Below are 25,752 nucleotides of genomic sequence, written 5' to 3'. Positions count from 1 at the left end.
AACTAAATATAATTAAATACATAATTTTAAGTGATTTGTGTTAATGTATAAAAGTATTTGATATCATAAATTTTTTAATTTTTTTAGTAATTTTTTTATTTTTAAATAATGTATATCAAAACATGTAAATATAAAAAAAATTAAAATATGCATTTGGTGGTACTACTTTTATTTATTTAAGGAAAAATTATTGTTAATAATCTAATTTTTTATCTACTCGCTATGAATAATTCTAATTTGGATTAATTTTTTAATAAACTAATATTTACCTTTATTTTGCTCTTATGGTATGCTGATATTAAACTAAGGACAAAAATTAAATTATTTTAAAATAAAAATTATGCTAATAGTAAACTAAAATTAAAAATTAAATTATTAATAAATAATCAACAAATGAGTTATTCACAAGTGATAAACGATTCACCGTTGATGAACGAAATATTAAATTATTAATATCAATTTTTTCTTCGTTTATTTAATTTTGTCCAACCAGTTTACTCGAACCTAGTCCCAGTTTTGAACGTCTTCTCTCCTACACCAACCACAATTATATCCTTTTTCTCTCCTCCGGTAATTCACTTTCTCTCTCTTATTTTTCCTCTGAAATTTCACTGTAATTCAGTTGACGATTATCTTTGTTGTTCGATTGATTGATTTATCAGGTGGAAAAGGAGGAGATTTTGATGATATAGTGTTGAGTTGAGTGTTTGAGGATTGTAATTGAAGGTTAACAATGGCGGCGACTTCACCTTCAGCTTCTGCTTTACTTGGTGGTGTTTCAAATCTTCAAATTCGTAAAAAATTCAACAAGAATTGGGATGATAATTGTTCGATGAATGTTGTGGCTACTTCTGGGTTTTATAGGTCTTTTTCTTCGTATTCTAGCTCTAATTGTCCTCGGTTAAGTCTTCGCCGAACTCCTAAGTGCAGGTATTATTGCATATTTCAGATTGCTTTTTTTTTTTATTTTTTTATATGGTTAGGTTTAGAGCTTATTAATTGAGATTATAATTGGTTTACTTTACCGAATACTTATTTTTAGTTGTGTATTATTGTCATTCCAAATATCCATGCATATTAATTGTAGGTTTTAAATTACGATCTAGTATATTGTTAGTTTTAAATTAATTAGTTGTATTACATGGAGTAGTAAATAACTTACTGGTTTGTTGGAGAATTCTACATTTACTATTTTGGGATATATTGACTGTTGTTTGTTAAGTCTTATGATATTTTTCCCAGACTCGGGTATATGTCTGAGCGTCCAACTTGCAGGATTATTGAAATTTGAAAATATTATATTTTTGGTCCTGACACTGAGTACTTGAGACAAAATGAGAGCCAATAACAAAGGTTATGATTGCCATTGGAGTTTGTATGAGTTTCTTAGTGGTGGGGGAGAGACTGAGATTGGCCTGATCGTTTAGTAAATTTATATCATCATCATACCCGGTATATCACTCTAATGGTGCATCTTATTTTATATAGAGTATTATTAATTATTAAGGTTGGTCTAATAAAAATCGATGAATGTATTTGGTTGAAGGAATTTAAATTTTGGAGTCAGGGTTGTCATATCAGGCTGAAGATGTGGTACAAGTGCAAAATTCATTTTTTAAAATTTGTTATCCTTATGGCTGTGTACGAAAAAGTTGCTAAAAGAAGGGGATTTTATGATGTTGAGTGGTGAACATTTGTTGTTAAATATTCTATTAGACACTTAATTGACATTGATCAATGATATTGGGTTGATGCAACGAGAGTTGGAATTTAGCTAAAAATACACACCAGGGTTTATCCAGTTCTGAACTTGATTCAACAAAACAAACGTACTGAAAATAAGAAGCGAGGGCTATGATGTATGTTTGTCTACAGCCAAAGGTTGCTAGTTGCTGCGACTGACATTTGGTAACATTTTACACAGGATACGGCTTTTCCCATAGACTGTTTTTTTGGGTGGACAAAGTATTTAAAAAACAATATTAAGGTCTAAAAGGATTTTTCATATGACAAGCTTTTTGACATCGTAATGTGTAGTTTTTGTCATTTAGTTGCTCTGGATCTAATATTGTACTTCCTTTTCTTTGCAATTGAATTGAGAAAGGTGGTCGAATGTTAATCGAACTATTGCATCTAGATCACTTACAATGAGGAACAATCTCCGGAGGCAGAAAGGTTACCTTCAAATGGATGAGCTTCCCTTGACAGCTTTATCCCAATCTAAAGGGCACTTGTGCTGCAACCACATCCATCGGAGAAGAGGGTCATTAATTAAAAATGTTGGTTCAAGATTTCCTGTAGACAAATCAACATTTCCATTGTCAAAGAACGTGCCTGACACTCTATGTGTAAGTAAGCTTCTTTTAACTACTTTTGTTGATTTATTGCTTAAACCTTTCATCAAATTTACTAAATGCTTGATCTCATTTTGTATCTTCTTTTACATTGCACATCAGTGGTGATACCTAGTCATGCACTGATCATCAGCATACTATGCTATTAGGAGTTGCTTAATTAAACAGCTCTATTGAGGGGGATCTAATCATCTAGTTTTAATAAGAAATGTGCAGGCATTGAAATGTTAATTAATTGCCAATGATGGTTTCTATATGAATAGTAGGTTTCAACTGTTCTTTTGCAGCTGCTTGAACTTCAGTCTTGATAATGATTGCAATCAAAAGCGTAAATCTCATTCTTAATTGCAGTGCTTAGTTGCTTCTTTTATTGAAAAGAAGATACCTTTATCCATATAGGGACTGTTTTTGCTCTCTGGATTCTGGACTATTGTTGAGTTCTGAGCACTTAAATGAGATGCATATGAAACGTTTATATGTCATGTAGGCTGTCAACCTAACATGTATTCTTATTTTTTCATTGAGACATGCATCAACATCATATTTGGTACAGTTTTCAGGTTTTCTGTATCTTATAAGGATTAGCCGTAAGCATTGTGTTTCTCCAGTGGAAAGTTCTTCTGTTTCTGGATTATCTGGAAGCTTTTTTATGAGTGTATAGTGAACATTTTCAGATTTTCATCAATTTTCTTACTATAACGTAGTGTGGCATGGAATAAAATGAGGTTGTTACGCCAAATAATGGTTGCTTTATAATAGATTTTGAGCTTATCGTTCCAAGAAACCTCATCATGTAACTTTTGATGCAAGATGTTATTCTAAACATGTTAGCCGTCATATTTATTTTTAATGTGTATTAGGTTCTAAAAGGTCTATTATAAGGTTTAGTTTAAATACATGATCTAGAAAACTTGAATACTATAAAATGAAGTTTTTTCAAGCTAACAAGTTAGTTTGTGATGTCCCTAAAACTAGTTGTAACTCGTAACACCACAAGGTTCCTCCCTACGTGACATCTAATTGTTACCACAATTGAAACAACATCTGCGATTTTTTCTATGCTGTGTGGTCAGAGTTAGCAATCTAGCCTCCCTGCTTGTGCTACTGTTATATTTTATGCAACCAAACACTTTCTCCAAGGACAAGGATTGGATACATGGAATCCTTGCCTCATATTTTGTGATTGAGGAATAGAAGACTTGAGCTGAAAGTTCCAACTTGATAAAGAGTAATGGATGCAATTGCATGAATGGGACTGTATCTTAAGGATGTTGTGACTTTCTTTTTTTTTGAAAAATTTTCATCTCATGTAATATTTGTATGGTTTAGGTGAAACAAAATCATGTTAGATGCTCTGCTGTTGGTCCTGATGAACCACATGCAGTCAGCACGAGTTCAACAGAGGGAACATTAGAGAAACCTGAAATGGACTTTTTCGATCCTGAAGTAAGAAGAGTAGAGGTAGAGGAGTTTTTAAATGCTGAACTTCCTTCTCATCCCAAGCTATATAGAGGACAGTTGAAAAATGGACTGCGTTACATAATTTTGCCCAACAAAGTTCCACCAAACAGGTACGGTGTAACAAGCTTTCCGTTTCCCTCCCATGATTCATGTGTTTAATTACAGTCTGCATGTGTCTCTGCTGAATTATGTTCCACTTTCTATACCTCTTTGATTGATGAAGTTCAGGTCTTCAGGGTGCTTCATCGAAAATCGATGAATGCAACCTACTGAAATATTTCTTTTGATTATTTATGAAGTTTTGAAGTTTTACAAGGGTTAGGACTTTGGTACTTGCTTGTTCTAATATAGCCTTCTAATGATCTGGTTGGGGAGTTTGGGAGGGGAGTTTGCTTAATGTTGACTTAAGTCCTCATTTTTAATAGTCCCATGTAGCAGAAATAATACATCTTAGAGATTGATTTGAGGATGGTGAGGATGTTTCGACTGCCGGCCATCTTATATTCTCAGCACAAGCATTGTTATATTTTCGCTTCTTTTGATTTGCGTTTCGCCGAGAGAGTAGCAAGCTATGTAACACTAGGCATAACAATTATCTAGCTTAAGAGTACATGTTATGGAAAGGTGCCATGCTAATTTTTGCTTGGCTAGAACTAGACTGGAAATGCGTTGTAGATGCAGCTGTCCTATTTGTATTACAAGTCACACATACCACTTTACCCTATTTTCTTTCCCAATTATTTAATAGCAGTTGTTCTAATTGTGATGCTGGTTTAAGGGATTATGTCTTCTTGCCAAGGACAGGCTAGTGTAAGTTCTGACAGTTTTGGACTTTGGGTCATGAAATGAGTTCAAACTTGAGTCATGGGACTGCTATCCTGCATTATTCTCGTTCTTTTTTTTATTGCTACTATTTACCATGTTAGATTGCAACTCATTCACTTATTATCTTTTAGGTTTGAAGCACATATGGAGGTTCATGTTGGGTCTATTGATGAGGAGGATGATGAGCAAGGGATTGCACATATGATAGAACATGTTGCATTTCTTGGTAGTAAAAAGCGTGAGAAGTTACTTGGTACAGGAGCAAGGTCTAATGCCTATACAGATTTTCATCACACAGTTTTTCATATTCATTCTCCAACTCGTGCGAAGGTCTGTTGCTTTCTTCAGAAATCTCTGTTTGTCAATGATGTATATCAGTTCCAGCACTGGTCCAAATTTCTAATTTAACAGACTTTGCTTACTGCTGTAGTTCCTCTGTCTCTCGTTTAAAGAGTAACTAATATTTAGAACTTGTAAATGCTCGCAAGAATACATGTTATAAAATATTCATAAATGAGGAAACATAATTTGTTTCATGAATTTTTTTTGTCATCTAAAATATCATGTTAATTGGAGTTGTGCAGTAGCTCTGAATTTTTTTTGAGGTTGTGTAATAAACTGTGTATAGTGAAAGTATGGCCTGTATTACCACATTGCGATCATATTGTAAATGTTCCGTAATTGAAATAATGGCCGATTCAACCGCAAAACCATATGGATCGAACCACAAAACCATATGCATTGGTGGTTTGTTAAAATAAAATATGTATGCCTACACTATAAAATGTGACCAGTTTGATGGGCTTCTGAAAAAGAGCCTATTCGAGTATAATTAGCATATAGGGAGTAAATTTACATTAAACAAGAGTCTGTATGGTGTTTGGTGATGTGATTAATTTTTACTAATAATTGCATGAGCATTTTTGAATGAGTGTGTGTATGTATTTTATTTACTGAAGACTTTATTCTACATGTTAATTTCTATTTTCTGACAAGAACTTAGGTTAACAGATATTTGCCCATTTATACGCTCACTAACTACATATTTGTGGTATTTTCCAGGACTCTGATGGTGACTTGCTCCCTTTTGTACTGGATGCTTTAAATGAGGTATTACTTTACATTGCTCGTTACAGAAATTATCCTATTTTCCTTTACTTCCTAGCAACTTATTGGAGTACCAAGAGTATATTAAGTGAAGGTAGTTTTTTCGTGTTCCATGCAGATAGCTTTTCATCCTAAGTTTCTCTCGTCAAGGGTTGAAAAGGAAAGGCGGGCAATATTGTCTGAACTTCAAATGATGAATACTATAGAGTATCGTGTTGATTGCCAGGTTTGTGGAGGTTTGAGGGTGGCTACACCTCATCTATGTCAATGTTATCTGCTTGCTGTACTGGTGGTTTCTTTTGATGAAAATAACAACTTTCAAGTGTTAAATTTTTCATTTCATGGCTTGTTGCAGCTGTTACAACATTTGCATTCAGAGAACAAATTGAGTAAAAGGTTTCCGATAGGATTAGAGGAGCAGATCAAGAAGTGGGATGTTGATAAAATAAAAAAATTTCATGAGCGCTGGTACTTTCCAGCAAACTCTACTTTGTATATTGTTGGGGATATAGACGACATCACCAAGACTATTTACCAAATTGAGGTGAGAGGCATATATCTCTATTGCTCCCCCCTGCTTGTCTGTTGTCTAGCCGTGGGTTTCATCTTTCATGTTATGCTTTAATGAAAATGCAGGCTTTATTTAGTCAAACTGGCTTGGAGAACGAGACAGAGGCTTCTCCACCTCCAACACCAAATGCCTTTGGTGCAATGGCTAGTTTTTTAGTGCCTAAGCTTCCAGTTGGACTTGGAGGTAGTTCTCAAGACAAAGCATCAAGTTCTGAGCAATCAAAAACTTCAAAAAAGGAAAGACATGCAGTGCGTCCTCCTGTCCAGCATAATTGGTCTCTACCAGGAAGTGGTCGTACATCTGATCCTCCTCAGATATTTCAGCATGAGTTACTTCAGAATTTTTCGTTTAATATGTTCTGTAAGGTAATGAATTCTTTTTGCTCTCAATTTTTTAGGTTTAATTTGAAATGGTTTGTTCGTTATTTCTTTGGTTTTTTAATGCTTTCTTGTTCCGTGTCTTGAACGGTCAAGCTCTTTTCTTCCAGAAGTCTGCTGAACTAATGCCTCTTGCTATTCTATCTAACCGTTCCACTTATTTAGCCCCCAATTCGTAGCAGCTTAATGAGAAATGTTTTACTGTTGCATCTTTTTTCACGGTCCACTCTGGGCACAAAGTGAAGTTGAATGAGCTATTGTTCACATCTGTGGCACGAGGGGTGTTTAAGGGTTGGATGTACGTACCCTTGTAATAACAAAGATGTTTGTGATTTACCTTAGAGTGGAAAAATCACCTACAAGTTCACATAATTTAAAAGTACAGATGATCTGATGAGCTATTTTACTGTAGTCCATTACAAACATATAATCATAAAATCTTGTTATAAATGTAAGTACCTATCTTCATCATCTCAAGAGATGAAGAGGCAATTTAATTGAAGTTAAAATAAATATGAAATCTTGTTATGAATGTAACCGAAATCAAATGTTGAGTTGTTATCCCACATGCCCAACTAGTGTGGATTACGATCCTACATGCCTCCCACCCGAGAGGCAAAGACGACATCCAAAAGTTTGGTCGACTTGGATTCAAGGCGTTCGTACGGTCTTTGGGGTATTTGACAAATGATTATACCTAGATTCAAGGCGTTTATGCAGTCTTTTGGGTTGTTTGACAAATGATTGTACTTGGATTCAAGGCAGTTCATACAGTTTTTGGTGTTGTTTGACAAATGATTGTTGGTTGTTACTTTTTAAATAGGCCTGTTTTTGTTGGTGTTTGAGCTTGCTGGCTAAACGTTTAGGGAGATGTTTGATAAAATTATTTATAAAAGAGGAAAAGTGGGTCAACAAGTTAAAAACTAATGGAAAAAATGGACAAAATTAGCGTTTTCATTTTGTCTTTAAGGAAAAAGCTGGGTGAAAAGTCATATACCAAACATTTTAAAGCTAAAAGTAAAAATCAAAAACCAACCAAAAAAGTTAACCCAAAAGCCATTTACTAAACAAACCCGTTGAGTTGACCCGACTTTAATTTGATTCCTCGAGGTAAACCAAGATGACGTAGGTTCAATCTTTAGTTTAGCCTACATTATAAGACTCAAAACCTAACTAGTCACTTTTGAGTGCTCTTGACTTCTTTGTTTCGAATTTGACTTTTTGGATTGAGAATGACTTACACTCGGATCAATTCAAAAATTTGGATTCTCAAACTTGTGAACCACCAAAACCTACACCCGAGATGAACTCAAAAATTTGGGATATCAAACTTGAGGTGCACCCAACATGTTATTGGCATAGCCCAAACCCTATAAATATTGAGAAAGCCGACTCTAGATGCAATTTCACTAGCAAGTTCAAACTTAGTCACCGACTTGATGTGGTATGGACAGAATTTGAGTTTAACCAGACATTAGATGACATGATCCAACGCGAGTCAACCTCGTTGTGATATGGCCCGACCTATAAAGACCCAATACCCTACAAGTAAATTATTTAAAAACCCTATGGAAAAAGGTAACTCAACTCGACCCGAAAAGACAACTCAAGACTCAATGGTTGAGTTGAGTGGATATGTGATGTACGCTTTTAATGGGGCTTTGACTCAAAGTGACCTAAGATTTGGCTTTCCCCAAGTTGTAATTAATTTGACTTGCAATTAAATACGTTAACAATTTAATTGACATGAACATGACATAAACTTGACACTTTTACAGAACACAATACGACTGGTGGTTACGGGCTTTACTATATTAAGCGGGTCATTAACGGGGCGAGTCATCAATGGGCGGGCCGTTAAGTGATTTTATCACGGTCGTCTCGTTCCTTTTTTGGCCCTTGTGCGAAACATGAAAGGGCCCTTAAAAACATAAGGATTAATAAATGATATAATACTCCTTTTATTTTTTGTTGTTGATAGTAAGTACTTTATAAAATAGCATTAATGGCTGATAATACTTAGCAAGAAATGTAAATTATATTTCAATTTATTTAAGTAAATTAACCTTGTACATAAAATAATTATTTTGGATGTACCCTAAGAATTTAGGGCCCTGCCCTGCTTTGCCCTTGTTAATCGACGACCATCGATTTTATTAAATTGGCTCAATAGTGGGTCAAAAATGCGTTTTAAATGAGCCAAACATTAAGCAACTTAATCTATTTTTTAACTTGATTAACTATGTACTTTTCAATACATGGAAAATGGTGTTTTTAGTTTCATGAAATTGATTATATTTGTGATTGTTATTATAATAATAGTATTTTAACATGCTATAAATAAAAGACACAATAATAAAATTGGATTATTATGTTAAAACAATAGTATTATAATGTTATAACATCATTCAACTAGGTAAAATAACAACAATAAATAACTCCCTGTCAAATCGCTTTAAAAATATTTGACCCGCGACCCGCCCCATGATCTGCACGACTGTCCACCCGTGACTTGTCCTGCACCCGCAAAAGCATTTGATGACCTGCATTCGACCTGTCTCGCATCTGACCCCCCCCCCCCCACAACTACCACTCTGTTGGGCACAATGTCTCTTCAAACAACACGGATGCACATTCTTTATGTTATAGGCTTGAGTGTTAAATTTTTGTTGAGAAGTTTTTCTGGCTTGATAATGTTTTTCTAGTAACTCGAGGCATATAATGTTTGCTGTTAAATGTCAATTCAAAGAAACCTTTTTTTTACAAGGGTAAGATGGCTTACATCCAATCCTCCAATCTATGCCAAAGTGGGATCAATTTTTATAGCATTGGGGGTTTGAACTGTTTTTGTAAAACGCCCTGCCTATGCATTTCTTTTTTTTTATCTATTACTAAAAAACTTCTTCGATAGTGAATATAGACACAGTCCATGAATTATAATTTTATGCTTTTTATATCTATCATTGTAGAGTCGTTGTGGTTAATGCTTACTCTTTTGTTATTCTTGTTTTTTCTATAGTGGGAAAATTTACCTTATTCCTCTAATTTATGGCTTTTTTCCTTCCATGTGCTCACCAGTCATCATTGCTCTATTGCAGGTTCCCGTGAATAAAGTTCGGACATATGGAGACTTAAGGAATGTACTAATGAAGAGGATTGTTCTTTCTGCCTTGCATTTCAGGATTAATACCCGATACAAGGTGCTTTAATTGACAATTAGTTGGTTGTATGATGCCCCTTTTGGCCTTCTCCACTCCTGTGGTTCTCTTACATAGATTTGAAATCATTTAATTTTTTCTTTAAGTTATACATTGCTATACAATAGCCAAAGGCATGTAGATCTTTTTTGCAAATTGTTGGTGCATTTACAACGCCGTTTGATCATTGCATAGTACTTTGAATTGAACAACAAATAGAGCATATTTTGTGGTTAAGTTGGTTGCTCATGGAAATGTTGTAAAGTAAAAAGCTTCATTTGTTCATGTTATGAGAATGATCATATTTTTTAAGTTAAGTTGCTTGCTTATGGAATAAATGCTAATTTAGAAAGAGTTCATTTCTCGAGCTGAGGGACTCATTGGCCGCAACCTCCTTTTAAGAGTAAGGTTGGCCGTCTTCTTTCCCTCTTCAAAGCCTGATCACAACTTCTATAGGTGGAATACACTGGGTATGATGATGATGATAGAAAGACTTGTTTTGTTCATGTTTGAGAATGAGAGATATAGCTATTGCTTATGCATTGTGTATACTTAGGTATTTTGTCTGTCTTTTACTTCCTTTTATGTGATTGTATCTCATTAAGGTCCTTAAAATCCATATATTTGTAGATGATATTTGTGCATGAGCTTGAGTACATTGCTTTAACAAGCTGTCCCCCCTTTATACATCTCCATGTGTACCTCTAAATCACAGATATTTACTGAATATGTAGAGTTCAAACCCCCCTTTCACTGCAATTGAGTTGGACCACAGTGATTCTGGAAGAGAAGGTTGCACTGTAACCACTCTTACAGTTACAGCAGAACCTAAAAATTGGCAGAATGCTATCAAAGTTGCAGTTCAAGAGGTTTGTGTGATGTTAAACTAGTTAAATTGTGCCACAATCTTTGCTATTCGCTGCTGAAATGAACATCAAAATGTGGGTTGATACTATTTGCTTTGGTTGCAGGTCAGAAGGCTGAAGGAGTTTGGTGTGACAAATGGTGAATTAGCTCGTTATAGGGATGCCTTGTTGAAAGACAGTGAACATTTGGCTGCGATGATTGACAATGTGCCATCTGTGGATAACCTTGATTTTATTATGGAAAGTGACGCATTAGGACACAAAGTCATGGACCAGCTACAAGGTCATGAGAGTTTGCTCAATGTTGCTGGAACAATTACTCGTGAAGAGGTATTTCTCATATTTTTCTAGTTTCAGATTAAAGGTCTGTGTTAAATGTTATACAAATAAACTAAGGGTTATGTGAGACTTTGGAGATTCCTATTTATGAGACTAAAACAACAATTTTCAACTGAGGGAAAACTCATTAGCGCGCTGTTAATCTCAGATATGATGCATATGGGTGTCCAACTTGGTATTAGTCCAAGTGTTGGACTTGTCAAGTTTGAATTATTTGGACATGGGGACTCATTTTTGAAGGTTCTGAGTTCTGAATAATTTTTCAATGTGGGCTGAGCTGTTTAAGAGAAGTGTAGTTGTAATTTGTAAAGTCATATCTTTATTATAGTTAATAGAATTATCAAAAAAAGATAAATAAAATAGTTTTTGTGTTAGAAAACCAACAAAGGCATAAGAAAGATGCCATCTTATGAAAAATTACGCTGGTACTAGTGAAAGACAAATCTTTTAGAAAAATTCTGGATGTGAAGTTAAATCTTGACTTTTTCTTCACCCTTCCAAGTCTCAACATATTGTATTAATTATTTTTTTTTTTGAATTTGTATTTTTTTGATAAAGAAAAATTTATGGATGTGAAATATAATCTTGAGTCTTGACTTTTCCTTCATCCTTCCAAGTCTCTACATAATGCATTAATGCATCCACTTTGGCTCCTTCCTTCTTTCTATAAAAACTTTATCGTTCTCTCAACACAATGTTGGGGTACTGACTATTGAGATCCATTCATGCCGATGGTGGCTAATAGGACTCCTTCTCCTTGATTTGGTCCCTGATTTTAAGATCTAGGGGTTTCTTTGAGTTATTGAAGGGTCAGCTTTCTCTCCTCCGCATTAAACCTGTAGTTTCTTTTGACACCCGGGTTATTTTGTATGGACACCAGTACAGCTGGGAGGGGAGCCAAGTCCCTGCATCATAGATGTCAGAACGGAGTCTTCATAATATTCTGTATTTATTATGCCTCTGAATGTTATAATTATTGCGTTTTTACTAATTTGCATCGTGTTCATTGATTTATTCGCATGTTCTTGATAACATTGATACTCGCATTTCTATAAAACAAACTTCAGTTATGAGTTAAGATTAGGCACACAGTTTAAAAAGTTTAAATAGGGGATGAAGGTTCTTTTGCTATTAGTGTAATAATAAGAAAATAAGCTGACTGAGAGTGAAGTTGGTGTACTACTCCATCACTTGGGATGGAGAGAGAACGACAGAGAGTGTGTGTAGAGGATCCACATCTTATAGGATGAGTTATGTAATCTTCATTTGCTATTCTGGAGAAAGGAGAACAGGGAATTTATTTGAAACCCATGGGTTGAAAGTGTTTGAGAATCGTGCACCACAAATCATACTTCTTCCTTTGCCATATGCCTATATATCATGCTGCCTATAATAATATTAACACTCTCATTCTAGGGCTGTCTAGAATTTTTCTTTGTTATGTGTGTTAAAACACTATATTTCAAACAATGTTTCAAAAATTTTCTCTTTCACTTTTCTATTTCTTAGATTTTTCTTGCTTTTGTCATGTCTATTCTCCAATTCCAATTCTTTTATTCTACTTTTATTTGTTCATGTCCAGGGATCACCCCACATGTGAAATTTGGGATGGAAAGTAGGTTTTTGACATTGGTAGGAAATAGTGGAGTCTAGGTTTGCAATGTGGATCGTGTTATTGATCTCACAATGACCAAATGTCCAATCCTAGTCGCTCATGGATTCGATGAAGTATAGGATCACTCTGGATTAGGGATGATAATGGATCTTGGACCCGTTCCGTATTATCCGGCCTTCGTGACGGATCCAGGTCCTATTTTTTGGACCCATCAGACCTGGTTTGGATTCTGATCCATATTAAATTGACGAATCTGGATCTAGGAGATCCGTTTTATTTTTTAAAATGTATATATATATATATATATATATATATATATATATATATATATATATATATATATATATGAACAGTTCAAGTGAGAACCATCCTTATATGAGAATCGTGAGAACCAATCTGCCTGACAAAAAGTATTACTTTTTTACTAAAAAGGTGTTACTTTTGGTCCAAAAAGTGTTAGTTTTTTTGAAAAAAAAAGATGATACTTTTAGGCAAATAAGTGTTACTTTAAGAAAATATTTCTGGAAAAAAACTCACAAAAGGTGTTACTTTTTATATAAAAAGGTATTACTTTTCGAAAAAAACGTGTTACTTTGTATTTATATTTTTTTTTCTGAAAGTAACACTTTTTTGCTAAAAAGTACAAGATTTTTTTTAAAAAAAAATGCAATATTTTTTTTGTCCAAAAGTAACACCTTTTCTGTGAAAAAGTAACACATTTTTATCGGAGAGATTGATTCTCACGGTTCTCATATAAGCTTGGTTCTTACTGGAACTTGACCATATATATATATATATATATAGGGGAGGGATCCAATGAGAAGGGTGTTGAAAGTGAGAAGGGTAAGAAGGACTCCACACCCTTGATTTCACTAAAATAAAAAAATCTATGGTTACGATTGAGCCAAAAACATACAATTGTAAAAGTAACTATGTTACAGAGAAAAGTAACTAAAACATAAATTTTTAAAATGTTCTTACTTTATAATATAGTATCCTTTTTTGTATATATAGTAACAAAACAAAATTAAACAAAAATCCTTCTTATTTGATCCTAAATATATATATATATATATATATATATATATATATATATATATATATATATATATATATATATATATATATATAATGGTCTACAAGTTTACTTTATTAATTAGTAGCATTATTTTGGATGTTAAATTATGTTACGAAGAAACTTTTAGAACTTGGTTGATATTTTAAGGACATTTATAGTTTGTATAATATTATTGGATGTATTTTAGATTATAATTGATACTTTATGTATTATTATCATTAAATGAGCGAAAATTCAATTAAATGTGCGAAAATTAGCTTGGACCGATTTTGGACTCGGAGTCTGGGACCTGATCCTGAATAAATTTTCAAGATCACTTAGAGTTGGTTAAGGATTGCTCGAGATCATACATAATTTTGGAATTGCTTTGTAGGATTGTTAGAATTGAGTGATGCCTCAAATGGCTAGCTTTATGCTTTATTTAAGCATCGTTCACTTTTATACTTGTTTTTTTCTTCAAGAAAAATGTATGGATATTTATCTAACTAAATGCAAGTAAATAAAATAATTATCAAGTTGTCTTTACTTGTCATTCTTTTATTAATGTAAAGTATTATATGGTTGACTTTTCAATTCATGTGTACGTAACGTATCATTGTCAAATGTACCACCATATAATTTTTAGCATTTTTAATGGGCAATTGCTCTTTAAGGATTCTTAATCTCAAAATGTTATATTATTTTCAACTAGTCAACCCAACAATCCAATCCTATGAAACACCAAGTGCAATTCAAAGTAGGATCTTGTTTTTGATAACCTTGGAACTAAGGGAACCCTTCCCCGACATTAGGTACTAACATGTGATTTGTGCAAAGGGATTGGATCTTAGTTTAAAACACCACCTCGAAGATAGGCTCTAAAATTGCTTCTAGTCTTGGCTCAGCGAGATATGCAAGATGTGCATTTTGTGTGTTGTGCCTTTTTTTTTTTTCCGTTTTTTGAGCTTTTGGTCTATTCAGGCATAAGCCTTTTTAGTAATCTAGAACAATTAGATTAAAATAGTTGTTTGATTCGAAGAGAGAAAAAGAAAATGAAAAGTAAGTGGATCCTCTACTACTACTAGGTTGCTTCTTTTAGACTCTTGGATGGATATGTTTGTCTTTCATACCTGGTTTTAAAGTTACACTTTGTAGTCTAGGTCATAACTCATAAGGACTTGTGTCAACTGGTAACTTGGAGCCAACTTTTGGTGCAAACCTTTTAAACCTCTGGGCTCAGACCTCAGTCCTTTGGGATTTCTTAACTATGGTTGTAGGTATCGTGAAGCAGTAAGTTACTAGGTTGTAGCCTTTTAAGCAGGCTTCACTACAGCTTCCTCACGCATCTTTTCACTTTGACATTGAATTTCATCTTTCTATCATTCGACTTTAAAAATAATAATATCTTATAGCTTTTAAAATGGGCTTGCAAATCAGCTTCTTTTGTGGGTCGCTGTTGTGGGAACCATTCTCAATAGTTATCCTTTGACCTCCAGATAGTACAAGAGTTTCTGACATTGTCCTTATCATGAGCTATAGCTATTTGGTGGATCGTCAGTTTTTTTTTTCTTTTTTTCTTTTTTTTTTTGGAATTAGCACATACTTAATTCATAAATGCCACCTTTCGGTCTTGTCAATGGTTTTCATAGACCTACCCCTATAAAAATGATTCTGCAGATGCCTTTCAGCTATGAGCTATATTGCTTATGATGCTCTTGTCAATGGTTTTCGTGGACCTACCCTTATAAAAGGAGCTCGAGGAACATCTATGATCTATCTCCTTAAATATGGGTTTGAAGTGCTTCAAGACTTTTGAGCTTTGGCTTTTACTTTAGGCTTGTGTTAGGATCTTACCCTGATTATTTTATGAACTGATCATTTCTAGTATATTTTACACCTTTTTCGATGTGAATGGGGCTGTCATCTATAGTCAAATAAATCTTAGGGATCAAAGGTTTTTATTGGTTGTAAATCATCCTGTACTTGAAAGAAAAATATTGGTGGCAGAACTCTGTTCTTAAGGTCCAGTTGAGTTTTCGACTTAATTTGTCTGAATCTATCCTTCCTACTCTTTGTTCTTGTGTGAGTTTTGTGTTCCATGAGAATATGCAAATATCTTTAATATTTTACAACATCCTGTGAAATAATGAGTGGAAAGTGGTCGTGATTTTCTAGTGTAACTTTTCTTTACCAAAATTGAAGGGCTTTTGGAGTGGGATTAATTTGGTACCTAGGCTGCTTGTTAATTTTATTACTTTCACTTTTGATAACATTGGGTCATTACATGGCTTTGAGTCTACTATTCTTTCCTTTAATATTGCATTTGTATATTGAAGTATATAAGTTTCAAAAGCTGTTATAGACTAAAATTGGCTATTCCTTAAAGGTCAATTCCATTGGTGCTGAAGTACTGGAGTTTATTGCTGATTTTGGCAAACCAACTGCTCCTGCTCCTGCAGCAATTGTTGCTTGTGTTCCCAAAAAAGTGCACATTGATGGAACTGGTGAAACTGATTTCAAGATATCACCTATTGAGGTTTCTGAAGCTATAATATCAGGATTGAAGGAACCCATTGAGGCTGAACCAGAGGTGCAGTTCTTAAAAGAATTTTCAAATGCTTCTTGAATTTATATTTATTTTTGTCTTCTTGATTCCATTATTGTTCTGTATTAAATTTTCCAGCTTGAGGTGCCAAAAGATCTCATAACCACAGCTCAACTACAAGAATTAAGGTTGATGCGCAATCCATCTTTTACACCACTGGACTCAGAACAAAATGGCACTAAAATCTATGACAAAGAGACAGGAATCACCCAGCGTCGTCTTTCAAATGGTATTCCAGTAAATTACAAGGTAGGACAGCCATTTCATGTGTATTTGTTGGTTATATTTTATTTTGTGGGATTGTCATGCATTTTATCTTGCATTTTGGTCTATTGCCATTATTGAAGGTCATTCAAATTTTTGATAAGGTCTAGAATCACATAGGAGATTTTGATGCTGGCTTGTCATCAATATCTGGCTCCTGTATGACAATGCTTTTGCGCAGTGTCTTCGTGTGTTGTGTACTTGTGTATTCTTCTGAACTACCCCAAATGCTCGACATCCCAATTAATAGGTATTAGTCTAGAGAAAAGCAAACCTTTTCAACTAGAATGGCTGTTTTTATATGCTGCTTGTACGAGGTTTCCTCATCAACTACTGACCTCAATATAATTTTGGTCTGAGAATACACTTTACAAGACAAGTTTGTGAAGTAGCACTGTAGCACTTTCCGCCTATTTCTTTAAAAAAGTCAACATTCCTGCTGTAGTGCTGTCTGACTCCTTTTCCCCCCAACAGCCCACCCAAGTATACTGCATAAGGTGGGTAAAATGGCTAGAATAGATAGTTTAACACCTGGAAATTCGATTTTCTTGTCAGAAAATGGCTTTTATCCTGTAAGCTTGTTTGGTTCTATAAGGAATTCCTCGCCTTCAAAAAAACTGTAAAATGTATTTCCTTCTTGAACTGAAGGTTTTAAAAAGTTTTTTTGGTAAAAAATAGAAATAGCTAAGTATAATTATTGAATTGAAGAAAGATAAAACAGAAAAAAGAAGCAATTTAGGGACCAGAAAATAGAGTTGTTTGGTAAGATTGATTTTCTATGATGTAATTCCCTTTTAATATCTTTGGTTTTTAATTATTTCTTTCAGCTTTCAGTGCTCTGCCTTTTTCTTTGTTTGCCTAACTGCTGTTTGCATTAGTTCATGCAATTTTATTCATGCTTCATTTATATTTTTGTAGATTTCAAGACATGAAAGCCAGAGTGGTGTCATGCGTCTCATAGTTGGTGGTGGGCGAGCTGTGGAAAGTTTACATGAGAAAGGATCTGTTGTTGTTGGCGTTCGGACTCTCAGTGAGGGTGGTCGTGTTGGAAACTTTTCCAGAGAGCAGGTAGTTAGAGTTCATTTAGTGTTTTGACTGATTGCAAGTCAGATGAATACCTGATGGATTTTGATTAATTCTGTTCATACCATGATTTATTGAGGCTTTTGAATCTGCTTATGCAGTGCAAGTGAATGTGTTAGGCATTAGCCACTGCTGCTGTACATGTTCCCTGAGGGCTGACTAGATCTTATTAACTTTGGTTGTGTATTATAGAAGGCTGGACACTAACTAAATTGCCACTTGTATCTCCACTACAATGAAATTCTTAGTCACTGAACTACTAATAGCAACAAAGTTGTTTTGGACTCTGTTATATGCCTAGTATCTGCTGCACCATTTTCATTAATGCTTTTCAATTAAATGAAGGGATGTCTTATGTAGTAGCTGTTGCTGCTCATAGCTTGTAAATGTTTCTCTGATGGTAATGATTCGTCGGGCAGGTAGAGCTTTTCTGTGTGAATCATTTGATAAATTGCTCTCTGGAATCCACTGAGGAGTTTATTTGTATGGAATTCCGCTTTACATTGAGAGACAATGGAATGCGTGCTGCCTTCCAGTTACTACACATGGTTCTTGAGGTACTTTTGCTCTTTTGCTATTCAGAAAATTCAGATTCATTTGACTTGCTGCCTGTTTGAAGCATGCTTATTCTATGCTGAGAGCTATTACCTTTTTTTTCTTTAATGTGGATGACCTGGTCTAGATTAGTTAGAGCAATGTTGTATTTATCTAGAACTGTCAAGGCCTTGTTGGCAGAATCCTCACTCACATGGTGCTGGGTGTATAATTGTATTGTCTCTTTCAAAGAGGCTGTTGTTGTTAATCACTTGGTATGTCCTGCCCTTTTGTCTTATGACTAGCTATTCCAAGTCTTCTTGGAGCTGAAAGTAGGATTGAACAATAGGATCATTTAGGATGCAACCTGTTCTATCTTATGATTATTGCATTTATGATCCAACACTGTATAGAAGTGCTCCCACGTCATAATGCTGAACAAATGTGTTATAGCATACGAAGCTCCTCTTTGGTCTATGTCCTGTTGAACATTTTCTTAAGTAATTCTTTGTTAATTGCTATAAATGTTATGTTTTTAGGAATGGTAGTACGTGAATTGAGCTTAAATTCTGAAGTGTAAAATTTTTGCTATCAGCGTTTAACAACAAAAAGTCCAGTATAACATTACCGTGAGACTAAAAACTGCGGACATCTCAATCAATATGCTGCCATTTTGTTTCTTAGGTGTTGCAATGTGTTTGATTTTCTATCATCGTTTAAGCTTCTTGTTGACTTGCAGCATAGCGTCTGGCTGGAAGATGCATTTGACAGAGCAAGACAGTTATACTTGTCTTATTATCGCTCAATTCCTAAAAGCTTAGAGCGTTCGACTGCACACAAGCTCATGTTAGCAATGTTGAATGGAGATGAACGCTTTGTTGAGCCTACACCAGAATCACTGCAAAAGTTAACGCTAAAATCAGTGAAAGAGGCTGTAATGAATCAGTTTGTGGGTGATAACATGGAGGTAAATGCTCTTTTTGTATATAATTAAATACATCGTTTTTGAAATATCTGTAACATAAGTCTTTTGGAAATCTAAATGATCAGGTCAGTATCATTGGAGACTTCTCAGAAGAAGAGATTGAATCTTGTATTCTTGATTACCTTGGTACGGTCAGTGCTTCTCGTGATGTTGAGAAGAAGGTCTATGATGCCATTATTTTTCGCCCACCTTCGAATTTGCAATTTCAGCAGGTAAGATAGTTAAAATACGTATAATATCTTAAGGAGTGTTTGTTTCAAAGTTTTTTTCTCCTTTGTTACAAAATTTGGCATGACTACTGGTCTTTTCATAAAGTGGCAGGACTAGATATCTGGTGACTGGTCTGATTAAAACTGGATCAGACCTCCAATTCTTTGGGATACTAATATTCACAATCTAGTCCCGATTTGGCTTAATTGGAAACCACTTTAGACTGGATTGAAAAGGATAATTTGGATTTAGTATGCCAAGACTTAGTATACAGTAGAAAAAAATTTACTCTGATGAAAATACATGAAGCACAAATCGGTCAATGACAGTTCTGCTATAAAGTCATTACTATGTTTTGAGATATTAATGGTCAAAGTTGTCAAACTTATACCTAAAAGTCAAACTTGGAAGAATGTATAAGATGCAAGGAAGGGAAGGAGTAATAATACTGTAAATGAATTCTGATAAGAATGAATTACAATTTAAGTGTATAGAATTTTTACAAGTATATTAAACTGTCTATTCAAAACTAGTCACCTGGAATAAGTTAGCAACTTACGGTAGAATCTATACCAGTAAGGCATAAAAATAAAGGTATTCATTTTCTGGCTACTAGTTAAGCGCTCATGATGTACAACTGGAGACATTTAAACGTGATCAAAAATAATTTTTTTTCAATTTTATGTATTTACTAAGTTGCCTTTATTATTGAACTAGCAAGTTCAAAATGGTGAACAAGTTTGATAAGTTGCAAAAATTAGATACTAATTTTGACCGTGCATCGGAACCTGATTTCTGAATTGAAACATTTTTGATTATATTCTGTTCTGTACCTGGCCATCCGATATCCAATTTTTGTGATAATTAATTTGGATATCCAAATTTGTTGAATTTTTTGTTAGCCCTAGTCGGCTAATCCTGAATGATAAATTTGTTGATTGAGAAACTGGATTGGTTTCTTCATGTTTGCAGGTTTTCATTAAAGACACTGATGAAAGAGCTTGTGCCTATATTGCTGGGCCTGCTCCTAATCGATGGGGCATCACAACTGATGGTGTTGATCTTTTTGAGTCTGTTCAGAATGGTAGTGGTAAGCTCCTTACACAACTGCTGGTTTTGTTTGATTGCTGGCCTACTGCTTTACTCAGTTGGGTGTTCACAAATTTTAGATGATACTCTTATGGATGCTGCTTTATAATATACTCCACTTTGTTTATCCATCTCAGAATTCATGTTCTTTTATTAAATATACTGCTGATACTATTCTGTCCATTTCCCTAAAAGGGAAAAATAATAGTACATTTAGGACTCCACATGGAAATGTGCATAGCATTTATATGGTTTCTATCTTGTGAGTTGCTGTAAAGGAGCTTGAACTTGTTCACTCCACATTTTATCTTTGGCCCTGTTCTCCTTTCAATGTCTAGAGCCAGAAACAGAATTAAGTGAATCTTAGTTTGAATACACTTGTAAATTTTATTTGGAAGCTAACAAATTTGTAGCTTGCTGTGTTGATGAATTAAAATCCTTTCTTTTGATAGATTTTATTATGTCGTATTGCAAAAGAATGTCTCTTACTATTCTTGTGAGTTTCTGATAGGTGAGCTATTAAATTCTGAGACTTCGCCATCTGAGAGCTCCAATGATGTAAAGAAGCTGCAGAGTAAAATTCGGAGCCATCCACTGTTCTTTGGGATCACAATGGGTTTATTAGCAGAGGTTATAAATTCCAGGTAATTTATTGGATAGCTTATTAGATATTCTTTGAGATTGCAACAAACGCACTCGCGCGCACATACACATTATGTATGTGTTTATGCACGTCTTTGGTCGCACACATAGAATTGGCTATTTTTAACCGAGTCCACATGCTTTGGCGATAATCTTCTAAATTGATTTACTTGGCCTATATTCTTTGTCCAGTAATTGTGAAGTTTGCTTATGATGAATGTGTAGTTGTTTCGGCCTCTGACTAAATTGTATATCCCATAGTACTTCTGTTATAGCTAGTTTATTACATGATGTTTTTTCTGAATTTATGCTTATGATATCTGGATAGGGTACACTTGAATTTTTTTGTTGAAGATTTCTGTTGAATTAGTTTTGGTATTAGATGTTGTTCTTCACACCCTCAATGGCGGAAGATAAGTGTGGCGGGTAGGGGCTTTGCCCCCTGAGTTTGGCCAGATTTTTTAAATACTTCATAACTTGTTTTTAGAAATTGCTGGTTTTTCTGTCAGTCAAATGATGAAGCCTAGATATACTAGTATAAAGTCTTTGAGTAGGCATACAATAAATTTCATTATAGTAGTACTATTTCATTGTTACTCTAATTTAATGGTTACCAGTTTAATAATTGAAGAAGTTCATGATTGGTAGTTTTAATTAATTTGCTTTCTTCATAAATAAAATTCTCATTTAGTACGGTCTCATCGGTTTCATCATGAGACAATTCAAAATTGGTTTAAATTGTCCTACTAAATTAATTAAAACATTTGCTTTCATACTCAATACATCCGCTTTAATTATTTGATGTTTAATATGACATTTTATATGTTAAAACTTAAAAATGACACTTTGGATATGTACACTTATTTTTTGAATTTGAGCTCTTTGTATGGATTGTCTCATACAAGAATTGCTCACGAACACAAATATTCTAATCTATAAACTTGTTTTGGTTGATGCTAGTAGTGTCTTATGTATGTGTATTATGTTTTTTTGATTTAATGATTAAATATTATTATGAAAAAAAAATTATAAATAAATCTCGCCCCTCCCAAAAATTTGGCCAAGTTTTGCTGCTGCACACCCTTGTACCTTGGACTAGGTGTACACTATGTAAGGTAAGGGCATTAATTCATATACTGGTTCCTTGTTTTCCTGTGTCTTTTTGTTGGTGGGTTGCAAGGCGTGTATATTTCAGTGCTTAGCTTTGATCGGATTTGTCGATAATTTGTGTTTGGTTATTTCTTCAGACTTTTCACAACAGTTAGGGATTCCTTGGGTTTGACATACGATGTGTCTTTCGAGCTGAACTTATTTGATAGGCTAAATTTTGGGTGGTATGTGATTTCTGTGACTTCAACTCCTGGAAAGGTATGGACTCTGTTCGGACATTAGAACCTTCTTTCATAGAGGCTTTGCTTGGGAGTTCTGCTGATAGAATATATCTTCAGGTACATAAAGCTGTCGATGCTTGTAAAAATGTGCTCAGGGGCTTGCACAGCAACAGAATTGCTCCAAGGGAGTTGGACAGGGTAAGTGTCTTATCCTATCTTTGTAAGCTTATAATTATAGTCTACCCCCATATTTTGGTTGGGGGATGTGTCAAATAATCTACCCCCATATTTTGGTTGGGGGATGCGTCAAATAAAGAAGACTTACAAAGTGGTGAGGAGAAAATTAATCTCAAAAGCACACAGGTTTTTGTCCGCATGTGAACCATGTCTTAGTTGTTGATTTCGATATGTTCATATGACTGGGAAAATCAGTCTTTTTGTGTATTTCTTAATATTTTAGCTACATGAACCCTTTCCGATATAGAAGGATAAGGTTATTACAAGGGTAAGCTTGCTTATCCCATCCCCCTAAATTTGCCTGGATGGGATTAGATTATTGTAATGTTGTTGTATACCCTTTCTGATATAGTTTCTGTAATGATGCAATAAAGCAATAGTTAAGGGGAGTTGGCTTTAATTTTCTATCATCCAGATGATTATCATTGCTTATTACTTGGTTAGTCTATGCATAAAAGGATTTGTGGTCTTGTACGACATGTGATTGACTCTGTATGTGATGAGTTTCATACAGCTTTTCAAATTATCTAGTACTTGAGAAGTCGTTCGTGAGTCCTATTTGTTGTTTTCTTTATTGCCTTGTGTGGTGTGATGTATTCATATATATACATTACATTATTTTGTCCTATAGAAGTATAAATTTGCTTTTAGCTTTTGTTTTTATTTTAATTTCTGCTGTTGACTTTTACAATAATTTCTGTCCAAATTAATTAGTAAAATATTATAATATACAGGCAAAGAGGACCTTGCTAATGAAACATGAAGCTGAAATCAAGTCAAACGCTTACTGGCTTGGGTTGTTGGCTCATTTGCAAGCGGATTCTATACCAAGGAAGGTAAAAGTCGCCTTTCAACTATCATTTTCCTCTAATCTGTGAAGCAATTTGTTTCCTTCAGATCTGATGTGGTCTCTTTTTTTCCTCTCCCATTTGACGTACTTTCAGGATTTGTCATGCATAAAAGACCTGACCTTCCTTTATGAAGCTGCCACTATAGAGGATGTATATGTTGCATATGAACAACTGAGGGTGGATGAAAATTCCCTGTATTCCTGCATTGGTATTGCTGGAGCGCAGGCTGAGGAAGAAATTTCAGGTGACAAGATCTAGTTATAAGTTTTGTATTTATAAATATGAAGAACAAGGGGAAGGGATCTAGTTATAAGTTTTGTATTTATAAATATGAAGAACTAGGGGAAGGGGGATCTATTTGCAAGTTCTTATAAAACTAAATTTCTGTCGATTGGTTTAACCATGATAATTTTTTTAAAAATGGACCATGATTTTTAAAGGTGTTGAAGTTAAGATCTTATAAAACTTATTGAACAGTGCCAACGGCCTTATACTTTGATGTTAAGATCTATTTTTCATTTTCCATTAAGTTTAGTTATAATTGTTGATGTCAAAAAGAACTCCCAAGTGCTTAGCTAGCATTACTTGTCCACATAACTTATTTTAATTAGTTAAGCATAACACAATTAGTACGACTAACATACTCTGTAAATGACTTGTTTTTTGACGGAATATAGTATTGTTAATAGTTACTTTATGTTCGAAAATTGCGTACATGCATGGTTCAATCTCAGTATGTTTAGTGGTGTTATAGCAACTCTGAGACAACTGTCTGATTTGTAGATGCTGATTCCTTGTTGGACGATCAAGACTCATTCGGAATGCATCAAGGAGGCTTGCCTGCCGGGCGTGGACTATCGACAATGACACGACCAACTACATGAAAATTGTTATGTGAGTAACAGATCTGAGCAAAGGTTTTTGCCTAAACAAGGTACTTATCTGGCATTATTCATACTCATGTCATGCTTGTATTGGAGTAAATATTTAAGGGGAATAAAAGTCAAATTATGACAATAAATGTAAGTAGACGTGATCTGAGAAGGAAGATGAAGGAAAGGTACACATTAGTACGAGGAGGATGAAAAAAAGGAGATTATCAACATATTTTGCGGAAGGAGGAGGAAAATATTTTTCCTTCAACCCACTAGGGTATATATTTACCTCCAAAATGAGGGGACGGATTCCTCCATTCTTCTTTCTCCATCAATTCATGATTATCTCTTATCAAAGAAGATCAAAACAAGCACGACCTCATTAGAAATTGTAATAACTTGTAACAGACTTTTGCTTATAAATTTGACATTTTTGATGTTTTAGCCCATTGCAAGTTGTGGGACTTGTCCCATCTATGGGGGGTTTATTGATTAATTGGACTCTTCACAATTCACACCTTATAGAGTAGTCTTATCGCTTAAGGAATGAGCTTTCCCCTGTGGAACTTGAGGATATCTAATCATCTATAGTTCTCTCTATTGATGCTGGCATTTCTTGTTTGAACTTTGACCCTGTGCTCAACTCTTCTACGGAAACTTCTTTAAAAAAAACTGGTGGTTCTCGTTTGACCCTGTGGTTGTCTCTTACGGAAACTTATTCAAAAACCCTTGCTGTTCTGGTTTGACCTTATAATCTCATTTTAAGCAGCCAAACTATAAAATGCTTATGTCTTAGTCTCTAGTGTCTATGTCAGGTAACAAGGCTATGCTTTCGAGCCAGTAACAGTGCAACTGTTGATATCAGAAGACCAATACTTTTACTCGAGACTTGAATGGAAATCATTCTTCTTTATGTGGAAGTCAGGTCAATATTGTTTGGATTTTGGAATATGGCTCCATGTTAACATCCCTCAAAACAGCAAAAAACTGCACCATTAGTTCTACAGAAAATTAAGTGAAGTCCAAGTTTATAGGGTTCACGTTATAGGCTTTTTCATTCATTTGAATATACAATAGTTCATAGTATAGTCTTGTAATGTTTGTTACTCCTATTTCAGTATTCATTCTCAAAGTTGTGATTTTTCTTTCTGTTGTACACTTGTACTTCTAGCCTTCAGGAAATGGGTCAAATGAGTAATTGTAACTAAAATTCTTTTCCTTGATTTTTCCAATGTAAAATCATATAGATTCTTTTTTGACCTTTATCTTTTCTGAAA

At 34.4% G+C, this 25,752-nt stretch overlaps 1 protein-coding gene across 4 annotated transcripts; it reads left to right on the top strand.

Annotated features, from left to right (window-relative positions):
* The first annotated feature begins 417 nt into the window (after positions 1-417).
* Positions 418-25,752, top strand: LOC130798593 (stromal processing peptidase, chloroplastic). 4 transcript variants are annotated; one of them, XM_057661651.1, is made up of 26 exons: positions 418-570; positions 663-930; positions 2,138-2,348; positions 3,684-3,925; positions 4,772-4,970; positions 5,703-5,750; positions 5,866-5,973; positions 6,103-6,291; positions 6,384-6,683; positions 9,794-9,895; positions 10,627-10,761; positions 10,864-11,088; positions 16,156-16,359; positions 16,453-16,623; positions 17,557-17,706; positions 18,141-18,278; positions 18,995-19,222; positions 19,306-19,452; positions 20,423-20,540; positions 21,051-21,183; positions 22,429-22,549; positions 22,630-22,710; positions 23,484-23,585; positions 23,694-23,844; positions 24,384-24,534; positions 25,291-25,752. In XM_057661651.1, exons 2-25 carry the CDS (start codon positions 734-736, stop codon positions 24,482-24,484), a joined length of 3,801 nt encoding a protein of 1,266 aa, XP_057517634.1. In that variant the 5' UTR covers positions 418-570; positions 663-733; the 3' UTR covers positions 24,485-24,534; positions 25,291-25,752. The 4 variants fall into 4 exon arrangements, with proteins under 4 accessions (XP_057517634.1, XP_057517633.1, XP_057517631.1 ...); XM_057661650.1 differs by having other exon boundaries at positions 25,279-25,752; XM_057661648.1 differs by having other exon boundaries at positions 2,105-2,348.

Source organism: Amaranthus tricolor, chromosome 13 (assembly GCF_026212465.1).
Source record: "Amaranthus tricolor cultivar Red isolate AtriRed21 chromosome 13, ASM2621246v1, whole genome shotgun sequence".
Taxonomy (NCBI): Eukaryota; Viridiplantae; Streptophyta; class Magnoliopsida; order Caryophyllales; family Amaranthaceae; genus Amaranthus; species Amaranthus tricolor.
The sequence above is the reverse complement of the archived record's forward strand: the minus strand, read 5'-3'. Positions and strand labels throughout refer to the sequence as shown.